This window comes from Panthera tigris, chromosome D2, assembly GCF_018350195.1.
Source record: "Panthera tigris isolate Pti1 chromosome D2, P.tigris_Pti1_mat1.1, whole genome shotgun sequence".
Taxonomy (NCBI): Eukaryota; Metazoa; Chordata; class Mammalia; order Carnivora; family Felidae; genus Panthera; species Panthera tigris.
Genome location: NC_056670.1, coordinates 44,521,551 through 44,538,701, shown reverse-complemented (window position 1 = coordinate 44,538,701; position 17,151 = coordinate 44,521,551). Strand labels below are relative to the sequence as shown.

At 40.8% G+C, this 17,151-nt stretch overlaps 2 protein-coding genes across 8 annotated transcripts in view; one reads left to right on the top strand and one right to left on the bottom strand.

Moving 5' to 3' along the window:
- The window catches only part of SHLD2 (shieldin complex subunit 2), an 83,766-nt gene extending 75,622 nt beyond the window's left edge, over positions 1 to 8,144 (bottom strand). For 5 of the 7 annotated variants that reach the window (XM_042960177.1, XM_042960175.1, XM_042960176.1 and 2 more), the window contains exon 1: positions 8,092 to 8,144. The gene's annotated coding sequence lies outside the window, so the exon portion shown is untranslated. The remainder of the gene's footprint in view (positions 1 to 8,091) is intronic. The other 2 variants (XM_042960181.1, XM_042960182.1) reach the window with 2 other exon arrangements.
- Positions 8,145 to 8,215: 71 nt separating this feature from the next.
- The window catches only part of GLUD1 (glutamate dehydrogenase 1), a 38,167-nt gene continuing 29,231 nt past the window's right edge, over positions 8,216 to 17,151 (top strand). The window contains exon 1 of the mRNA XM_015542482.2: positions 8,216 to 8,952. Coding sequence (XP_015397968.2) covers positions 8,502 to 8,952 — 451 coding nt within the window. The 5' untranslated portion in view covers positions 8,216 to 8,501. The remainder of the gene's footprint in view (positions 8,953 to 17,151) is intronic.

Genomic DNA, 17,151 nt, shown 5'->3' with positions numbered 1-17,151 from the left:
TTTAAATTCTAAGGAAATAATATTATCACAGTAAGAACACAGAGCAGGCGAGCTATTTTCTGAAGCAAATACAGCAAACACTGCTGGCTGCCAACTTCACAATTATTCCTCCTGCTCTTTCTTCCTTGCTGGCAGTGCCTATCTGTACCTTAGAAGTTCAAAGTGTCAGAAAGCCCTACTTCTGGCTTCCTTCACAGCAAGGGCATGGCATATAACCCATTCCTAGCTACTGAGGCCCGCCTGAAAGAGCTGAAGCTGGCTGGCAGGCTTTTGGAAAAGATTTTCTTTTTAATGTTTATTTATTTTTGAGAGAGAGTGCATGAGCAGGAGAGGGGCAGAAAGAGAGAGGAGAACAGAGGATCCAAAGAGGGTTCTGTGCTGGCAGCACAGAGCCGGATGCAGGACTTGAACTCATGAATCATGAGATTATGACCTGAGCCAGACGCTCAACTGACAGAGCCACCCAGGCACCCCTGGAAAAGATGTTTTTTTTTTAATGTTTGTTTTGAGAGAGAGAGAGAGAGAGAGAGAGAGAGAGAGAACGTGTGTGTGTGTGTGTGTGTGTGTGTGTGTGTGTGTAGGAAGGAGCAGAGAGAAAGGGAGACACAGAATTGTAAGCAGGCTCCAGTATCTGAGATGTCAGCACAGAGCCTGATGCGGGACTCAAACCCACCAACCGTGGGATCATGACCTGAGCTGAAGTCAGATGCTCAACTGACTGAGCCACCCAGGTGCCCCAAGATTTTCTGTTACCAACAAAGAAATATGTATGGGAGGAAACTGCTGTTCCTACATAGCATAGTGCTATGCTCTACATAGCACTTGGTTGTTAACTTGATGTGACCCCTGGAACTGATATAGCAAACTTACAACCATGAAGAAAGAGACCACCAACTTGCTGAATGTAACACAGAAAAGCTCTTGGTTCCCTGATAGAATCACTGAGCCCTATACCAATAACCTACGGGAATAGCCTTGCCCCCAGGCTTCTTGTTAGATTATAGTTATCTCATTTAGTTTGCAGCTTCAGTCTAAGGCACTTTTATTTGGATAATGTCCCAACTAATACAGCTAGCAAATATCTTGTTCACTTCAAGGCCAGGAAGTTAGGCCACTGCTACTTAGCTGACCCCAACCATTACCAGTGTCTCTTCCTGGATCCATACTGCCTCATTCATGTTTTTCTTTTCTACCTTTCAATAAGAGCAGACTCAGTGCCATTACACTCATAGCTATGCTTCACAATAAAGTCTGTTTCTTCCATAACTCTTCCATGATAGTCAATGAGAAGGTACTTTTTGCTTCTCTGACCTGCTTTTCAGTTATGTCTGCTTTTAACAGCATCACAGACATGTCTCAATTTTTAGTAAAAATTTTTACACTTTTTTCCTTACTATTCTAACTCCAATCCCATAGTAAGATCACAAGTGATCTAAAATTTCCAAAATGGAAATGCAAAACCTAGAATAAAGATTTGCTTTTATAATGGGTCATCTACATAGATCAATAAATAGAGCTGAGGGGTGAGGCACCCTTTTAACATACAAGGGAAACAAAAGATCTCAATTTAAAAACAAAGACACAGACATAATGAATTACGTACAGGTGAGTTCAGAATCCCTTCTTAGTACAGTTAATTTTTAAGAGACCTATTTGTTTCTTGCATACTATGCTTAAAGAGATAAAGTTCCTACAATGAGTTTTTATGTTTATCCACAACATGGAAAGAGCCCTTAAGCAAGAGTTGATAAAAACCTTTGTTGAATATTATTCACCTTAACCAAACTAGACAAGTAGATATAAGTGACATTTAATTTATTAGGAAAAAAGTTTTTTTAAGAGGAAAAAAGACTACAAACTCAGATCCTTTTCTTGGATTTTGTTTACTGTTTTCTGCTTACTAAAAAAACATGCTCACTAAAGGGGAAAAATGAAAATGACAAACTTTTCTGAAAATCAATTAGAAACACAAAAGCAAGTATCAGAAAAAATTTTCCTGAAAATTATAGCACACAGGCTTGAAAAACAATCCATGATGCACCCAAATTACCAATATTGGAAAAAAAAAAAAAACAGAATTAGAGAATACTAATTTTCAACCAAATTGATGCTTAAGCCAAACTGTTATCATGATCAAACTGCTTTCACCCAGAGTGTATGCTACCCTATATTCTCAAATCATTGTCTCATTTACCTTCAGGCCTTTGCATTTGGTGTTCCCATAGCACAAGGTTCTCTTCTCTCCTCACACTCAACTGGCTGATTAATGAAGTACTAATAAGCACTTGTGTAAAACCTCTTGAAATATAGGGCGCCTGGCTGGATCAGTCACTAGAGTATGCAACTCTTGATTTCACGGTCATGAGTTCAAGCCCCATGCTGGGCATAGAGCTTACTTTAAAATAAAATAACAATAACAATAGCAATAACAATAAAATAAAGTACAGTAAAGTAAAATAAAATAAAATAGGAGTGCCTGGGTGGCTCAGTTGGTTAAGTGTCTGACTCCAGATTTCAGCTCAGGTCATGATCTCAGTTCATGAGCCCACATTGGGCTCTGCACTGACAGTGTGGAAACTGCTTGGGATTCTCTCTCTCCCTCTCTCCTTGCCCCTCCTACACATGCAGTGCACTCTCTACCCCTCAAAATAAATAAACATTTAAAAAATAAAATAAAATGTTGTCACAAAATAATCTTAAAAAAAAACTATTAAAATTAGAAAGATAGTGACCTAATAAAAGAAACATCAAATTCTTTAGTTCCTTGTTTAGAAGCTCTTATTTAAACTTTTTTTTTTAAGTTGTATTTATTTATTTTGAGAGAGAGAGAGAGAGAGAGAGAGAGCAAGTAGGGGAGAGGCAGAGAGAGAGGGAGAGAGAGAGAATCCCAAGCAGGCTACTCACCACCAGCACAGAGCCCAATGCACGGCTTGAACTCACGAACTGTGAGATCATGACCTGAGCCGAATCAAGAGTCAGACGCTTAACTGAGCTACCCAGGCACCCCTAGAAACTCTTGTTTAAAAAATCAAATATTTGACTTTTCTACTTATGTCAAATGAGAAGTGAACAACTTCATAGGAAAATAAAATTCTGATGGCTATTAAATTCTTCCTAAGTTCAAAATCACTGCTCATACTTAGGAAGATAAAGTCATCCTGAGAGAAAAAAGTCTGAAAACAGATGTTCTATGTAATAGGTTATTCATGGTTGCACTGCTGTGACTTCAAGGTATTAGAAGCAACTTACATGCCCATCAGTGAGAGACTAGCAAAAATAACTATGGCATGTACATACAACGAAATACTGGGCAGTAAAAGAAAAATAAGGAGCAATTAGGCAGTGAAATAAAATACATCTATTGGAAAAGAAGTAAAACTATCGCCCTTCGCAGATGAGCTTGTAAGTAGAAAATCCTAAGAAATCCACTAAAGTAACTAATCATAAGTAATAAATGAGCTCAGTAAGGTGAAAGCATAAAAGATCAATATACAATAATCGGGGCACCTGGGTGGTTCAGTCAGTTATGTGTCCAACTCTTGGTTTCAGCTTAGGTTACAATCTCACAGTTGTTGAGATTGGTCCCGGTGTTGGGCTCTGCACTGACAGTGCTGGAGATTCTCTCTCTCTCTCTCTCTCAAAATAAATAAATAAGCTTTAAAAATAAAAATATATAATAATCAATTATATTTCTATAACGTGAAGTGAACAACCTGAAAATGAAGAAAACAATCTGAGTTACAATAGCATGAAAAAGAATAAAAGGCTTAGTGATAAACTTAACAAAGGAAGTACAGAACTTCTACTCTGAAAAGACAAAACACTGCTGAGAGCAATTTTCAAAGACCTAAGCAAATGAAAAAACATCTCATGTTCATGAAGCCCAGATGGGATATTGTTAAAATGGTACAACTCCCAAGGCACCTGGGTGGCTCAGTTGGTTAAGCGTCCAACTTCGGCTCAGGTCATGATCTCACGGTCCGTGAGTTTGAGCCCCATGTCAGGCTCTGTGCTGACAGCTCAGAGCCTGGAGCCTGCTTCAGATTCTGTGTCTCCCTCTCTCTCTGACCCTCCCCCATTCATGCTCTGTCTCTCTCTGTCTCAAAAATAAATAAACATTAAAATTTTTTTTTTTTTTTAAAAATGGTACAACTCCCCAAACAGATCTACAGATTCAACACAATCTCAATCAAAATTCCAGCTGGAATCTGTGCAGAAACTGATCACTTGATCCTAAAATTCATATGAAAATTCAAGGCACTCAGAAGAATCAATCTTGAAAAAGAACAAAGTGAGAGGACTCACACTTCCCAATTTCAAAATTTACTACAAAGCTACAGTAATCAAGATAGTGTGGTACCAGTGTAAAAAAAGACATATGGGCAAGTAAAAATGAACTGAAGAGTCCAGAAATAAATCCTCACATTTAGGTCAATTAATTTTTGATAGAGTGTGTAGATAATTAAATGGGGGGAAGAAACAACCTTTTGAACAAATGGATATCCACCGACAGAAGAATGAAACTGGATTCCTTCCTCATTCCATGTACAAAAATCAACTCAAAGTCCATTTTGAGACCAAAATGTAAAAGAACTAAATGTAAAAAGACCTAATGTAAAAGCTAACACTATAAAACTCTTACAAGAAAACATAGGTGTAAATCTTCATGACCTCCAATTAGACAATGACTTCTTAGACATGACACCAAAAGCACAAGCAATAAAAGATAACATTTATAAATTGAACATCATCAAAGTTAAAAATGTTTGTGCTTCAAAGGACACCACCAAAGATGTAGAAAGGCAACAACAGAACAGTAGCAAACGCCTACGAATCAGGCATCTTATAAAGGATTTGTATCTAGAATATATAAAGAAGTGTTACAACTCAACAATAAAAAAGACAAATAATCCAGTTAAAAAATATGAAAAGGAGGAAGGCCTGGTGGCTGTCGGTTAAGTAACCAGGTCTACTCAGGTCATGACATGAGTTCAAGCCCCGCCTCGGGCTCTGCACTGACAGCTGTGAGCCTGTTGGGGATTCTCTCTCCCTCTCTGCCTCTCCCTGGCTCTCTCAGGCATAAGTGCTAGGCCTCATTCTCCCTCTCTGTCTCTCTCAAAACAAATAAACTTAAAAAAAAAAAAAATAGGAAAAGGAAATGAACAGACATTTCTCCAAGAAAAGATATGCAAATGACCAATGAGCAGGTGAAAAGATGTTCAACATCATTACCCATCAAGGAATTGCAAATCAAAACCAAAATGAGCTACCACTTAACACCAGATAGTAACAAGTGTTGCGGAGGATGCAGAGAAATCGAAACCCTAATATACAGCTAGTGAGAAAGAAAATGGTGCAGCTGCTGTGGAAAACAGCTTGGCAGTTTCTCAAGGTTAAGAAAGCTTTTTTTCCCCCAAAGGTTAACAGCAATTCCACTTCTAGGTATATACCCAAGAGTTGAGAAAACCTATGTCCAAACAAAAACTTGTACAAGAATGTTCATAAGAGCATGATTCACAATAGCTAAAATGTCCATGATGAATGGATTTAAAAATGTGATACAGTAACACAATACATACTATTTAGCCATAAATATGAAATACTGATACATGCTACAACATAGATGAATCTTTAAAACACTGTCCTAAGTGAAAGAAGCCAATCACAGAGGGCCACATATTGTATCATTCTGTTTAAATGAAATGTCCAGAAGAGACAAAGAGAGACACGGTAGAAAGTATGCATTTTTTCAAATCATTTTTTTAAAGATTATGTTGTTCATTTATTTATATGCTATATCTTTCTAAATCCTAAAACTCTTCTTCTGAAATATTTTTAAAAGCACTTTCAAACACAAAAGCATGCAATGATCAAAGAGAAATAACCTGCAATTTTAAAACAGCTAAGGAAAACTCATAAATGTCAAAGGCAGAACATGGATTTGTCTTTGTTGAAGGTTATCAAGTGACCAAAATTCCCTTCAAGTTAAATTCTGGCCTCCTTTTGAAATGGAAATTACTAATAATAAAAATTTAATTTACAAAATAACTGTATATTTTATAAAGGCAATCATCAATGTAATATATGGAATTGTTCAATCACTATATCGTACACCTAAAACAAATAAAATACTGTATGTTAACTATACTGGAATTTTAAATAAAATAAAATAAGAAAAAATCATCAATGTAAAGCTGAAACTTACTAGGCTTTATATCACAGTAGTTTAAATGCAACAAATACTTAAACTATTTCTTGGACAGTAGCAATAGAATAACTTTGGAGTCGAATACACAGGTTTGATTCCCAGACTGCTATTTACCTGCAAGGTGACCATCAACAATGTATTTGGCCTCTCTGAGCCTCAGTTCCCCCTTCTGTTAAATCGGGAATTACAATACCTACTTTAGTTTAAAGAGAAATACTCCCAACTACTTACTAAATGGGGAAAAGGAAAGTAGTGTTTGGAAAATATCACTCTTTTACCTATACCATTTGAATTTTCCGTATGATTTGAATTTTTTTTACAACTTATAATTTTAAAACACAATGGAAAATTTAAAAATAAAAGCATCCACTTTATAGGGTACTTATGGAACCATTTTGTAAGATATTTATACATAGGAGGCTCTCAAACATAATTTCCTCACTACTTCCATAGCCTTTCCAACTTTTGAATTCAGGTGAATACAACTTGTTAGAAGTTAAACATTTATTTTTCAGAAGGCTATGGCTATCAAGAAAGAGATAAACAGGGTAATAAAACTAAGCTTTCAAACCACTTTCCTCAAAACATACCAAAGAATTTAATCTGAAGAGAAAAAAATGTCCACATATTTACTGATGTTAACTTTATTCTAAAATTTTAGGATTTGGGGTTTGGTTTTCATGGCGGTTTTTTGCAATGTAAAATAATACCATCAAGTGAAAAGGAAATCTGGTACCTTGATTTTTTTTTTTTTTTTTTTTACCAACAAGACAAATTCAGGATTCAGTTCAGAGAGTATTTTTCACTGAAAAACAACATACAAATATAAATAATGATACATTTATCTAGCAAATAAGATAAAGTATCAGCTGCATCTTCTTTGAGAGCACACTGAGATAGATGAATATAATCTAACGATCTAGGTTGTCGCTTTATACTTTGTGGTATATTGTAAGAATTAAGGACATTCTTTTCCATATTCTAATAGATGCATAAAGTGAATGTCAGGAAGTTGTTTTGCAGATCAAAAAGGTGCCATTTTAAACCACCAAAGTACACTGGAGCCACTGAAGTTGGTACTGTGGCCTTTGTTTGGTAGCTTTTCAGAAGACTGAGTCATAGGACTTACATGCGTCTTACCTACAGGAGCCTATAACTTTAGCATTGCTCATCACATACGTGTAAGTACAAAATTAACCCTCATGTAGCTTAAAGTTTACAAATCCTATTCTGGACCACTTAACACATATATTACTGAGAACTTCCTGCAGTATTATTATTGCATTTCTATAGTGCCTTTTTGTTTTTAAACTATTTCAAGAACATACTTCTGAAAAGGGGAAACATGGTCAGTAAATGTTACAAAGATACAATGACTCACATAATTTTTATCTTGACATTAATGAATGGCTGCCATGGAGCAAAATTAAAAACTTAGTTTTTTGACTAAGGCCAGTGGGTAAGGGATTCCCCAGCTCCCAGGCTTGTTCCTTTCCTGAAAGCCACCTCAAAAATCCTACTCCGGATGACATTAAGTCCTTCGCAGTCCCCGCAATCAGAGCCAAGCCCACAGCCCGGCTTTCAACCGCCGCTCCCGGGTCGCGGAGCCCAGCCCCGCAGGAACACCAGAGGGCAGGCCAGAGAGTGCAGGGCGGCCACCCAGCCCGAGGGCGTGCGGGCGGAAAGGAGGGACACCCGTGACTCACCAGGCCCAGCCCGCCGCCAGACCGCACGCCTTCACACACCCCCCCCCCCCCCCGCGGCCCGGCCTGTCAGCGCCCCCCAGAGGCACACAGGCCCCTTCCGGAGCAGGCCCCCTCCCGGAATGGGCCCACTCCCTACGAAGGCCCGCTCCCCTGGACGCGGTGGGGGCGCGCACTGACCTGAGACACCGCCTCCCTGCAGATCCGGCAGCCGGTGGGTCCCTCGCCCCGCCCCCGGGCCGGCGCGAGCATGCGCACTGGGCCCGCGTGCGCGCCTGCGCGCCCCCGAGCGCCCCTGCAAGGCACGCGCCGCCGCCTGGGAGGCCGGGCGAGGCCGCAGCAGAGGCGGAGGCCCGGCTCCCTGGGCGGCGCGCACCTCCCGCCCCCCGCCCTGCCATTCACTGGCGACTTGGGCCCTCGGCCCCCAAAGTCCGTCCTCCCTGTTAGGCGGCGGGCGCCGGAGGGGAGGGGACAGCCCAGGGGGCAGGAAGCTGCAGCTTAAAAGGGCAGCCCGCGCCGGGCCCTTCCTCCCTCCCTTCGTCCCCGGGCCTCCGAAAGCGCCTCTGCTCCGCGGCCTCCGCCCTGCCGCCATGTACCGCTGCCTGGGCGAAGCGCTGCTGCTGTCCCGCGCCGGGCCCGCCGCCCTGGGCTCCGCGGCGGCCGACTCGGCCGCGCTGCTGGGCCGGGCCCGCGGGCAGCCCACCGCCGCCGCAGCCCCGCAGCCGGGGCTCGCGCCGACCGCCCGGCGACACTACAGCGAGGCGGCGGCCGACCGCGAGGACGACCCCAACTTCTTCAAGATGGTGGAGGGCTTCTTCGACCGCGGCGCCAGCATCGTGGAGGACAAGCTGGTGGAGGACCTCAAGACCCGGGAGAGCGAGGAGCAGAAGCGGAACCGGGTGCGCGGCATCCTGCGGATCATCAAGCCCTGCAACCATGTGCTGAGCTTGTCCTTCCCCATCCGACGCGACGACGGCTCCTGGGAGGTCATCGAAGGCTACCGAGCCCAGCACAGCCAGCACCGCACGCCCTGCAAGGGAGGTGAGCGCCGGCCGAGCCCCTCGCGCCCTTCCCCGCCGCCCTGCCTGGCGGGGGATCTGGCCCCCTCCCACGCTCCCCCGCCCCCCGCAGCAGGCGTGTCAGTCTCGGCGCGGGTGGTGGGTTTTCCTCCCGAAATCCGCCACGTTAGTGGTCCTGTCTTCCTCCCCCGTGAGCCATCATTCCGGGTTCCTGCAAGTGTGAACACTGTATGCTGAATAGATGCTGCACCGCTCTCCTTTTGATCTTAGTATAGGTGACACCCAGGGTGGATCCTGACGAAATGCACTTCTAGAAATGGGAATGACCGGCCCATCTGATTGTGCTCTGCAAGTTTTTGTGAGCATCTATGACTCACCGAACGAAAACTATGAGATAGTTATTTCCAGCTCTTTTTTTCCCCACTCATTTTTACATCAGTGGCAAATGATACAGGAACTTACAAAGTGAATTGTCTTGTGGATTTGAAATCTAGACAGTTTTACTAGCCAAACGATTTTACTAATTACACCATTGGCTTTTTAAGTTGTTTTTCTACCCTGACAGCCTCAGTTTTGCGCGCGCGCGCACGCACACACACACACACACACACACACACAAAGTAATACATGAGCCACGTAACATCTCCGACAAATAAACACCGGGCGCCCTGACAGTAAATCTTAAAGGGTGTAGAATGCAGGACAGCCCGCCAGCCAATGGAATGAAATAGCCCTGGGGGTGTGGACTGGTCCTGGCTAGCACCAGATTTGAGCTTGGGTAAAAGATAAAGTACTGAAGGAAAGGAGTTGAATCGGTTACAATTTGATAGTCACCAAGTTATCCCGTAGTTTAAATTTTCGAATATGTGTAGATTTGGCCTCTGCAGTCAGATTGCTTCCTTTGGGCCAATAAAAACTTTCAAACATTTCTCCTCAATACATCTTTAAAGATGTATAAATGTAACCTTAAAAAAAAAAAAGGTAAAACCACTTCTTTTCTATTAAAAAAAAATGATGTTTAATAAAGGCCCCAAGGAGGTGAAGTCTTGCTTGAGGTTGCTTGGCTAATAACCACAGAGAGGATGTTGGGCTGGACCCTTTGTCTCCATAAGCCTGTCACAGTGTTCTATTACACTAGCTGACTTGTAATGATAATTTTTAGAAATCTCTCTACTAAAGAATTTGCCTGGGAACAAAGGTTGCCTGAAACTGTTTAATGATTTACTTGTTAAATTTGCATTGGCCCCACCCTCTTCTAGGACATACCTTTAGTGCTTAATTATCCTCTAGCTCTGTTTCCTCTTCTCAAACTAATGTTTGAACCACTTTGACCTCTAATTTCCCTTTGCAGCTCCAAAATTACATAAAAGGTACACAGTCAGTCTCCTACATCACCTTCCTTCTTCCTACCACTCCCTTATTCTCTAAACCAAGAATACAAGTTTAGACTCCCAAGAAAAGCAAACAAGGATGACGGAGGAAGAGAGGTTAGCAAATACTAAACTGCAATGTGTCTTTAAAATGGACGTCTAGTTTATATTACTATCCTGCTGGCAGTATTTTCCAGTCCCTTAAAAGATACACAAATAAACCATTATGTAAATTTCCGGCAGGATCTAATTTAGTTTCCCTGAAGTTCTTTACATTCCTGTTCTTTATATGCCAAGCCCTCTCCTATCTTTATAAATCACAACTCCACAAACCCACTAAAGCAACTAAAATTTACCATAGTTTGTCAGTCCTTATCCTCTTGTTTCCAGGGCAGTTTCGTACCAAATTATTGAACCTAGCAACAAATCACATCAGCCCTCTTGAGACACTGTTATTGTAGCACTTGCTTGCACTGGAAGTGTAAGATACAGTTCTCTCTTCAGTTTATCCCATTTACCAGAAGGCATATACTAAAAGCACTATTAACTCCCAGCATATAAACATGGAGAAACCTATTTGCAACTAATGATTAATAACAGGCATTGAAAGATAACAGAACGTGTAAGAAAATTGGCCACTATAAAGTGATAAATGTATTAAGGAATTTGAAAGACATCATGGAGATGAGATTGGGAGGATTATATAGCCCTGAAAGCCCTTAAAAATATTTTAGTGTGCTTAACATAATGAACAGTGTGCTAAATAGGTGATCATCAAAATTTGAACATGCTTTCCTTTCATAACACTCCAGGATCTTTCTCCCCATTGCCACCTTCATCTCATTGCAGAGAATACATATTCTAAGAGCACTTTATTTTTGGTAGTTTTTGTCTCCAATTAAACATGAAAGCTTTATTTTGTTTTGCTTTGCTTGTAAGAAAGTTGTTGACCTCCTTGGTTGTATTGTGGTCTTAGAAATACAGAATACATTAGGTGATTGAAATTTTTAAGGATGCTTCGAATAATCCCTGTGACTTCAGTAAATCTTTCCTTTTTAAGCATACTTTAACACACTCGCTCTCACCTCCTCAACTGCCTTCTCTACCATAGTTCTTCTCAAAAACAAACAAACAAAAACCCAAAAAAGCCTTGTCTGCTCCTCTTCATACTTTTCATAACCCTCAGTTTTCTGCATCTAATCTTTCCTGGACCTTCTACCTGAGTTTTCAGAAATAAAATTTTCAAGGTTGAAAGTAACAATCTAATTATAATCTGTGTAAGGGAAACAGGTGGTTTTCAGACCTGGGGTGGCTGATGTGTACTTTCTTCCAAGTAAATATTTAATAATACATTTTAGTTTTTTTGCTTCTTTTCCCGCAAAGCATATTTAACTGAAACCATCAGATTGGTACCTATTAAGGATTTGCAAAAGAGTATGCTATAGGCTTTGAAGGGAAGTTTTAAGAGCAGTCTTAATATTTTCAGCAAAGATGAATAGTGTGGGAATTTCTGCTTTGAGAAGACTTCTTCAAAGTTTCTTACATGTTTGAAAACATTATCAGTGATTGTTCCTGTTATCTTTCTCAGAATAAATTCTGTATATTTTTGGCCATGCTTCTGCCTGAGACCCATGTACCTTTTTAGAAAGGAAGTTTATCATTTAAAAGTCAGTTTTGAGGGAGAAGTACAGATTGGTAATAGCAATTCATTGATATAGGAGCAATTTAACTTTCTCTCCCAACTTGTCCTCCCCCACCTCTTTTCCTCATATTAAAACTATTAAGCCAAAATTCTGTTACTGATTCTTCCTTCTATCATAGAACTTTCTAAAGTTATCATTATTGAAATGAAGTTGATTGACTGTAAATGGAATGCTCTGATATACTGACCCTAAATCTTTTGTTTAACTGTAAATATCAGTATCAAAAAAAAAAAAAAAAAGTATAAACTGTGTTAACCCATTGACTCGTTTTTTAAGAGCCAAAATGCAAAAAAAAAAAAAAAAAGAAAACAGTGGGAGGTAGACAGGCTTTGTTCTTGTCTCTGGGGGACAGGATGCAGGGGTGGAGGGCAAGGGAGGCAACAGGATTGGAGTCTGTGTAGTATTAGTCCACTCGTCCTCTGGAATATAATTGTCTGATGATGATGGTACTTTGGGGCAACACTACAGAAAGTACTTTTACTGTTTTAAAAGGACACATCCTCTGTCTTCACTGAAAAGAAAAACCTTTCTGACTTATTTCTGCTGGGTCGAATTGACAACCATCAAAACTTGGGTAACTTTGTTTTTTTGTTTTTATTTTTTTACAATTTTTTTAATGTACATTTATTTTTGAGAGCAAGAGACAGTGCGAACAGGGGAGGGGCAGAGAGAGAGGGAGACTCAGAATCCGACGCAGGCTCCAGGCTCTGAGCTGTCAGCACAGAGCCCAGTGTGGGGCTCAGACCTTCAAACCATGGATGAGATCATGACCTGAGCCGAGGTTGGATGCTTAACCTACTGAGCCACCCAGGTACCCCAAAGCTTGGTTAACTTTGAATAGACTCTCACACTTTCTAACATTCTCAGAGTGTGACTGTGTGTCTGCATCTACTTCCACAAGATAAAATGTAACCTTTGTAGATAGATTAAATTTAGGATTTAATGCATTCTGAAAATTCAGTTAAAAGACAAGTAATTGTATGGGGTGCCTAGGTGGCTCAGTTGGCAAGGTGTCCAACTTCGGCTCAAGTGACTTCGGCTCAGGTTGTGCTTTCACGGCTCACGGGTTCAAGCCCCGTGTCAGGCTGTGTGCTGACAGTTCAGAGCCTGGAGCCTGCTTCAGATTCTGTGTCTCCCTCTCTCTCTCTGCCCCTACCCCTCTCGCATGCACGCGTTCTCTCTCTCACTCTCAAAAATGAATAAACATTTTAAAAAAAAATTTTTTTTAAGGTAATTGTAATGTGTTCTTCTCCCTAGCCCTCATCCCTAAGGTTTTTGTTGGTGGTGCCACTGCTGTTGTTTTTAATACTTTTTAATTAAATCCAGAACTGTTTTGCCATGATAAAGGCCTTTTAATGTCATGGAATCCAAATAGCTCAAAGCCTCTAAACCGCTCCCCTCTCACAAATATACTAGAGAACGAAGAGATCGCCATTCAGTCTTGCTGTCATTTGGTGTGAATCCACGTAGCTGGTTTGCTTTGGCATTCAGAACCCCATACGCAGGAACACAGACGCTGCCCACTCATTATGCAGAGTACACATTGCAGGAATTGGGGCATCAAAAATTGGAGGACAAGCACCAGTATATTAAACCCCAATAAAACTTGCAGTGTTTAAATTTTAAGCATAAGAAATAAGAATTAAACATGAGGGGCACCTGGGTGGCTCAGTCGGTTGAGTGTCCGACTTCAGCTCAGGTCATGATCTCACAGTCTGTGAGTTCAAGCCCCGCATCGGGCTCTGTGCTGATGGCTCAGAGCCTGGAGCCTGCTTCCGATTCTGTGTCTCCCTCTCTCTCTGCCCCTTCCCTGCTCATGCTCTGTCTCTGTCTCAAAAATAAATAAAAACGTTTAAAAAAAAAAAAAAAAGAATTAAACATGAACTTTCTGACTTATAGGGGAAAGAAATTGGCCTTACAACTATTGATGATAATTTAGATTGCTTAGGAAAATTGTTTTTGTCCAGTGATGTTAAAGGTGCTGAGGATTCTGCCAGGAACCAATAAAGACTAAACTATCAGCTTGTGGATGCTAAAAAATTCTGGGATGTTGTGGGGTTCTTTCCTGTTTATTTTGCATAATAATTAGATTTTCATAATACAAAAAAAACTTTTTAACCTCTAATATCACTTAGTGAAGAGCATCAACTTATAAATGGCCCATGATGACTCCACCCAACAAACTCCTGTTAAAATACATGTATGTCTTTCAAATATTCATATAGTGATAACAGTTGTAAAATGACAAGTAAAACAGCTCTACCCCCAGTTCTTCCCCAGGAAATAACCGTCAACAACTTTAAATCCAAAGCCATTATCTAAAACTGACCTAGCTATTCTGAGGAACCAGTGTTTTTTCCCCTTTGCAGAAATTGATACAGATTGCAGTACTCACTATCAAGACTGAAGCATCAATGTAGGAAATACTACTGATAAAGGCAGGAAAGGTTTTGCAAAGGGCAAAAAGACAGCCTGGAAAAGGGCTGCTTCGAGACCTTCTAAGTTTCCTTTCACAAGGTAACAACACTTGGGAGATCCTGTCTCCACAAAGGTCAACTGGAAAGCAAGGGATAACCTAACATCTAACATTTATTGCGTTCTCCGTGTATACCAGGCATTTTGCTAAGAGCTTTTCATGCATCATCGCTTTTATCCCTCATAACAACCTCATGAGATACACTGTTGGCCCTGATTTTCAAATGCAAATACCAAGGCTGAAAAGTGGAGGACTCCTGGTAAGGTTACACACCTAGTTACCTAGTGGAGTTGGGCCCTGTTAAGAGTCCCATCCTCTGACTCCAGCACCCACTTTCTTGATAATTATTTTCTGGGGGCTTTCATGTAAAAAATTATACATTGTATCATAAGCAGTGATTGAGAACCATGCCATCCACACGATAATTCCCAACACTGGGGCTCATTCGAAATGTGTTAAAGGTTATTAGAAGGCCTGCCTTCTTCCTAGAAAAAACAAGTATATGCTAACAAGTGTGCATGTAGAACTCACTCGTATATGATATCTTTATGGGCCCACTTATTCCAGTTACTTAGGCAATGGAAGAACATTTTAGAGTTTTCTACTGAAAGAGGTTTGAAGAGCTCTGGTGTTGAACAGTGGCTCATTTCTCTGCCAAAGTGTATGACATGTATCTTTAAGGGTTTTCAGTGGACTCATTTTAACACGGCTTGCTTTTGAGTGTCTATTCCTTAAAAACGAAGAAGTTATAGTTTGTAATGAATTGCTGTTTCTCCTGGTTATTTATTCTTGGAGAAAGTCTGTCAGACCTTTTAACTTTTCTGAATTGCTTCTTGGCTAGAGGAAAATGTGAAAGATGACACAAATGGAAATTATAAAGGTTGTCAGTAATATGACTCCTTTTGCCCACGTATCGTTATCATAAATATGTGAACACAGGCCTTCAAAACATTTTGTACATTTGAGCCTTAGTAGGATTTAGGACTCTTTTTTTTTTTTTTTTTTTTTTTTTAATCCCTTTTAGCAAGAGAGAAACAGCAAGGGAATAGTCAAGGGTGATAGTACCCCCATTGGGGGTTTACTGAATAAGCTATATGAGCTATAGACTATATTCCAAATAAATCAGTTTTTCCATTATGTGTTCATTTTCTCTGCAGGCAAGAGCTTTAAACTTTATGCTTGATTAAGGAACATTCCTTAGCTCATGGGGATTTCTGATAGTTAACCTGTTCATTACAGGTCTTTTAATTGCCTACTCTGTGTCAGGTACCCTGCTCTTTGCTAAGGGAACTATTCACAAGAAAGCTTTAAAAAAGAAGAAGAAAACAAAGCTGATTTTTTTTTTCTTAAAATGTTTTTAATTGATTTCCTCAAAATAGAGCAGAATCCCAAATCCCTTCTGGTATCTATATCATTCTTATTTTGCTTTTAGTTCAGTATTCTATTTCTACATTTTCCTTTCCCAAGAACAGTCAATAAATGACACAGTTGAAAACACTAAACAATGCATTGCTACAATAGGAGTTCAAAGGAGATACCAGGGAGAGACAGTCTTGATCTGCAGGTAGGGAAGGCTGGATAGGAGTTGGATGGGGGAAAAGGTCATTTAAAAAAAAATTTTTTTTTTTTTTTTACATTTATTTACAGAGACAGAAAGTGAGACAGAGCACAAGCGGGGAGGGGCGGAGAGAGAAGGAGACACAGAATCTGAAGCAGGCTCCAAGCTCTGACCAAGTGTTCAGCCCAGAGCCCAACGCGGGGCTCAGACCCACAAACCTTGAGATCATGACCTGAGCCGAAGTCAGTCACTTAACTGACTGAGCCACCCAGGCGCCCTGAAAGGTCATTTTAGATAAAGAGAAATAAAGGCGGTGACTGATTCAGCCCAGACAAGATGCAGGACTGTGTGTGATGGAGTCATAGGGACAGACTGTGTGTTTATAAATAGTGGAAAATGAGGTTTTATGACATAATATTTATTTGGTCTCTGCTCCCAATTCCTGACATAGAGCTCTTAAAATCTTTGTAATTTCCTGAGTGATGGGGGTGCTTGGAGCCTCCTTTGTCCTAATATTTGGTCTTGGACTCCAGTTCCTGATATAGAGCTCCTAAATCCCTTGGAATTTCCTGGGTGATAGGAGCATCTTTTGTTCTAATGAGGCACTTCTTGCTGGGTTCCTGGATAGCTTCAGGATGGCAGCTGGTGACTAGAAAGACTAAACCATGATTAGTAGCCTAGAACTTTCAGCCCCATCCCCCGCCCTCCATGGAAAGGAAAAGAGTTGGACATTGAGTTAACACCCATCATGCCTCTGTGAGGAAGCCTTCATAAAAATCCGTAAACCACTAGGTTCTGAGAGCTTTCCGGATACCTCCATGTGTCAGGAGGACGGTGCACCTGTTACCTAGAGATAGGCTCCTGTGCTCAGGACCCTGATAATAAACCATTAAACATATGTAAAGTGTTTACTTGAGTTCTGTGAGCCATGATAGCAAATTATTAAACCTGAGGAGAGGGTGTGGGAGCGTCCAGCCAAGTTGGACAAAAGTATGGGTACTGTGGGCACCCAATACTTGAGATTAAAATGAAGGCCAGTCTTGTGGAACTAAGCCCTTAATCTGTGGGGTCTGTGCTAACTCCAGGTAGTCAGTGTCAAAAGTGAATTAAATTG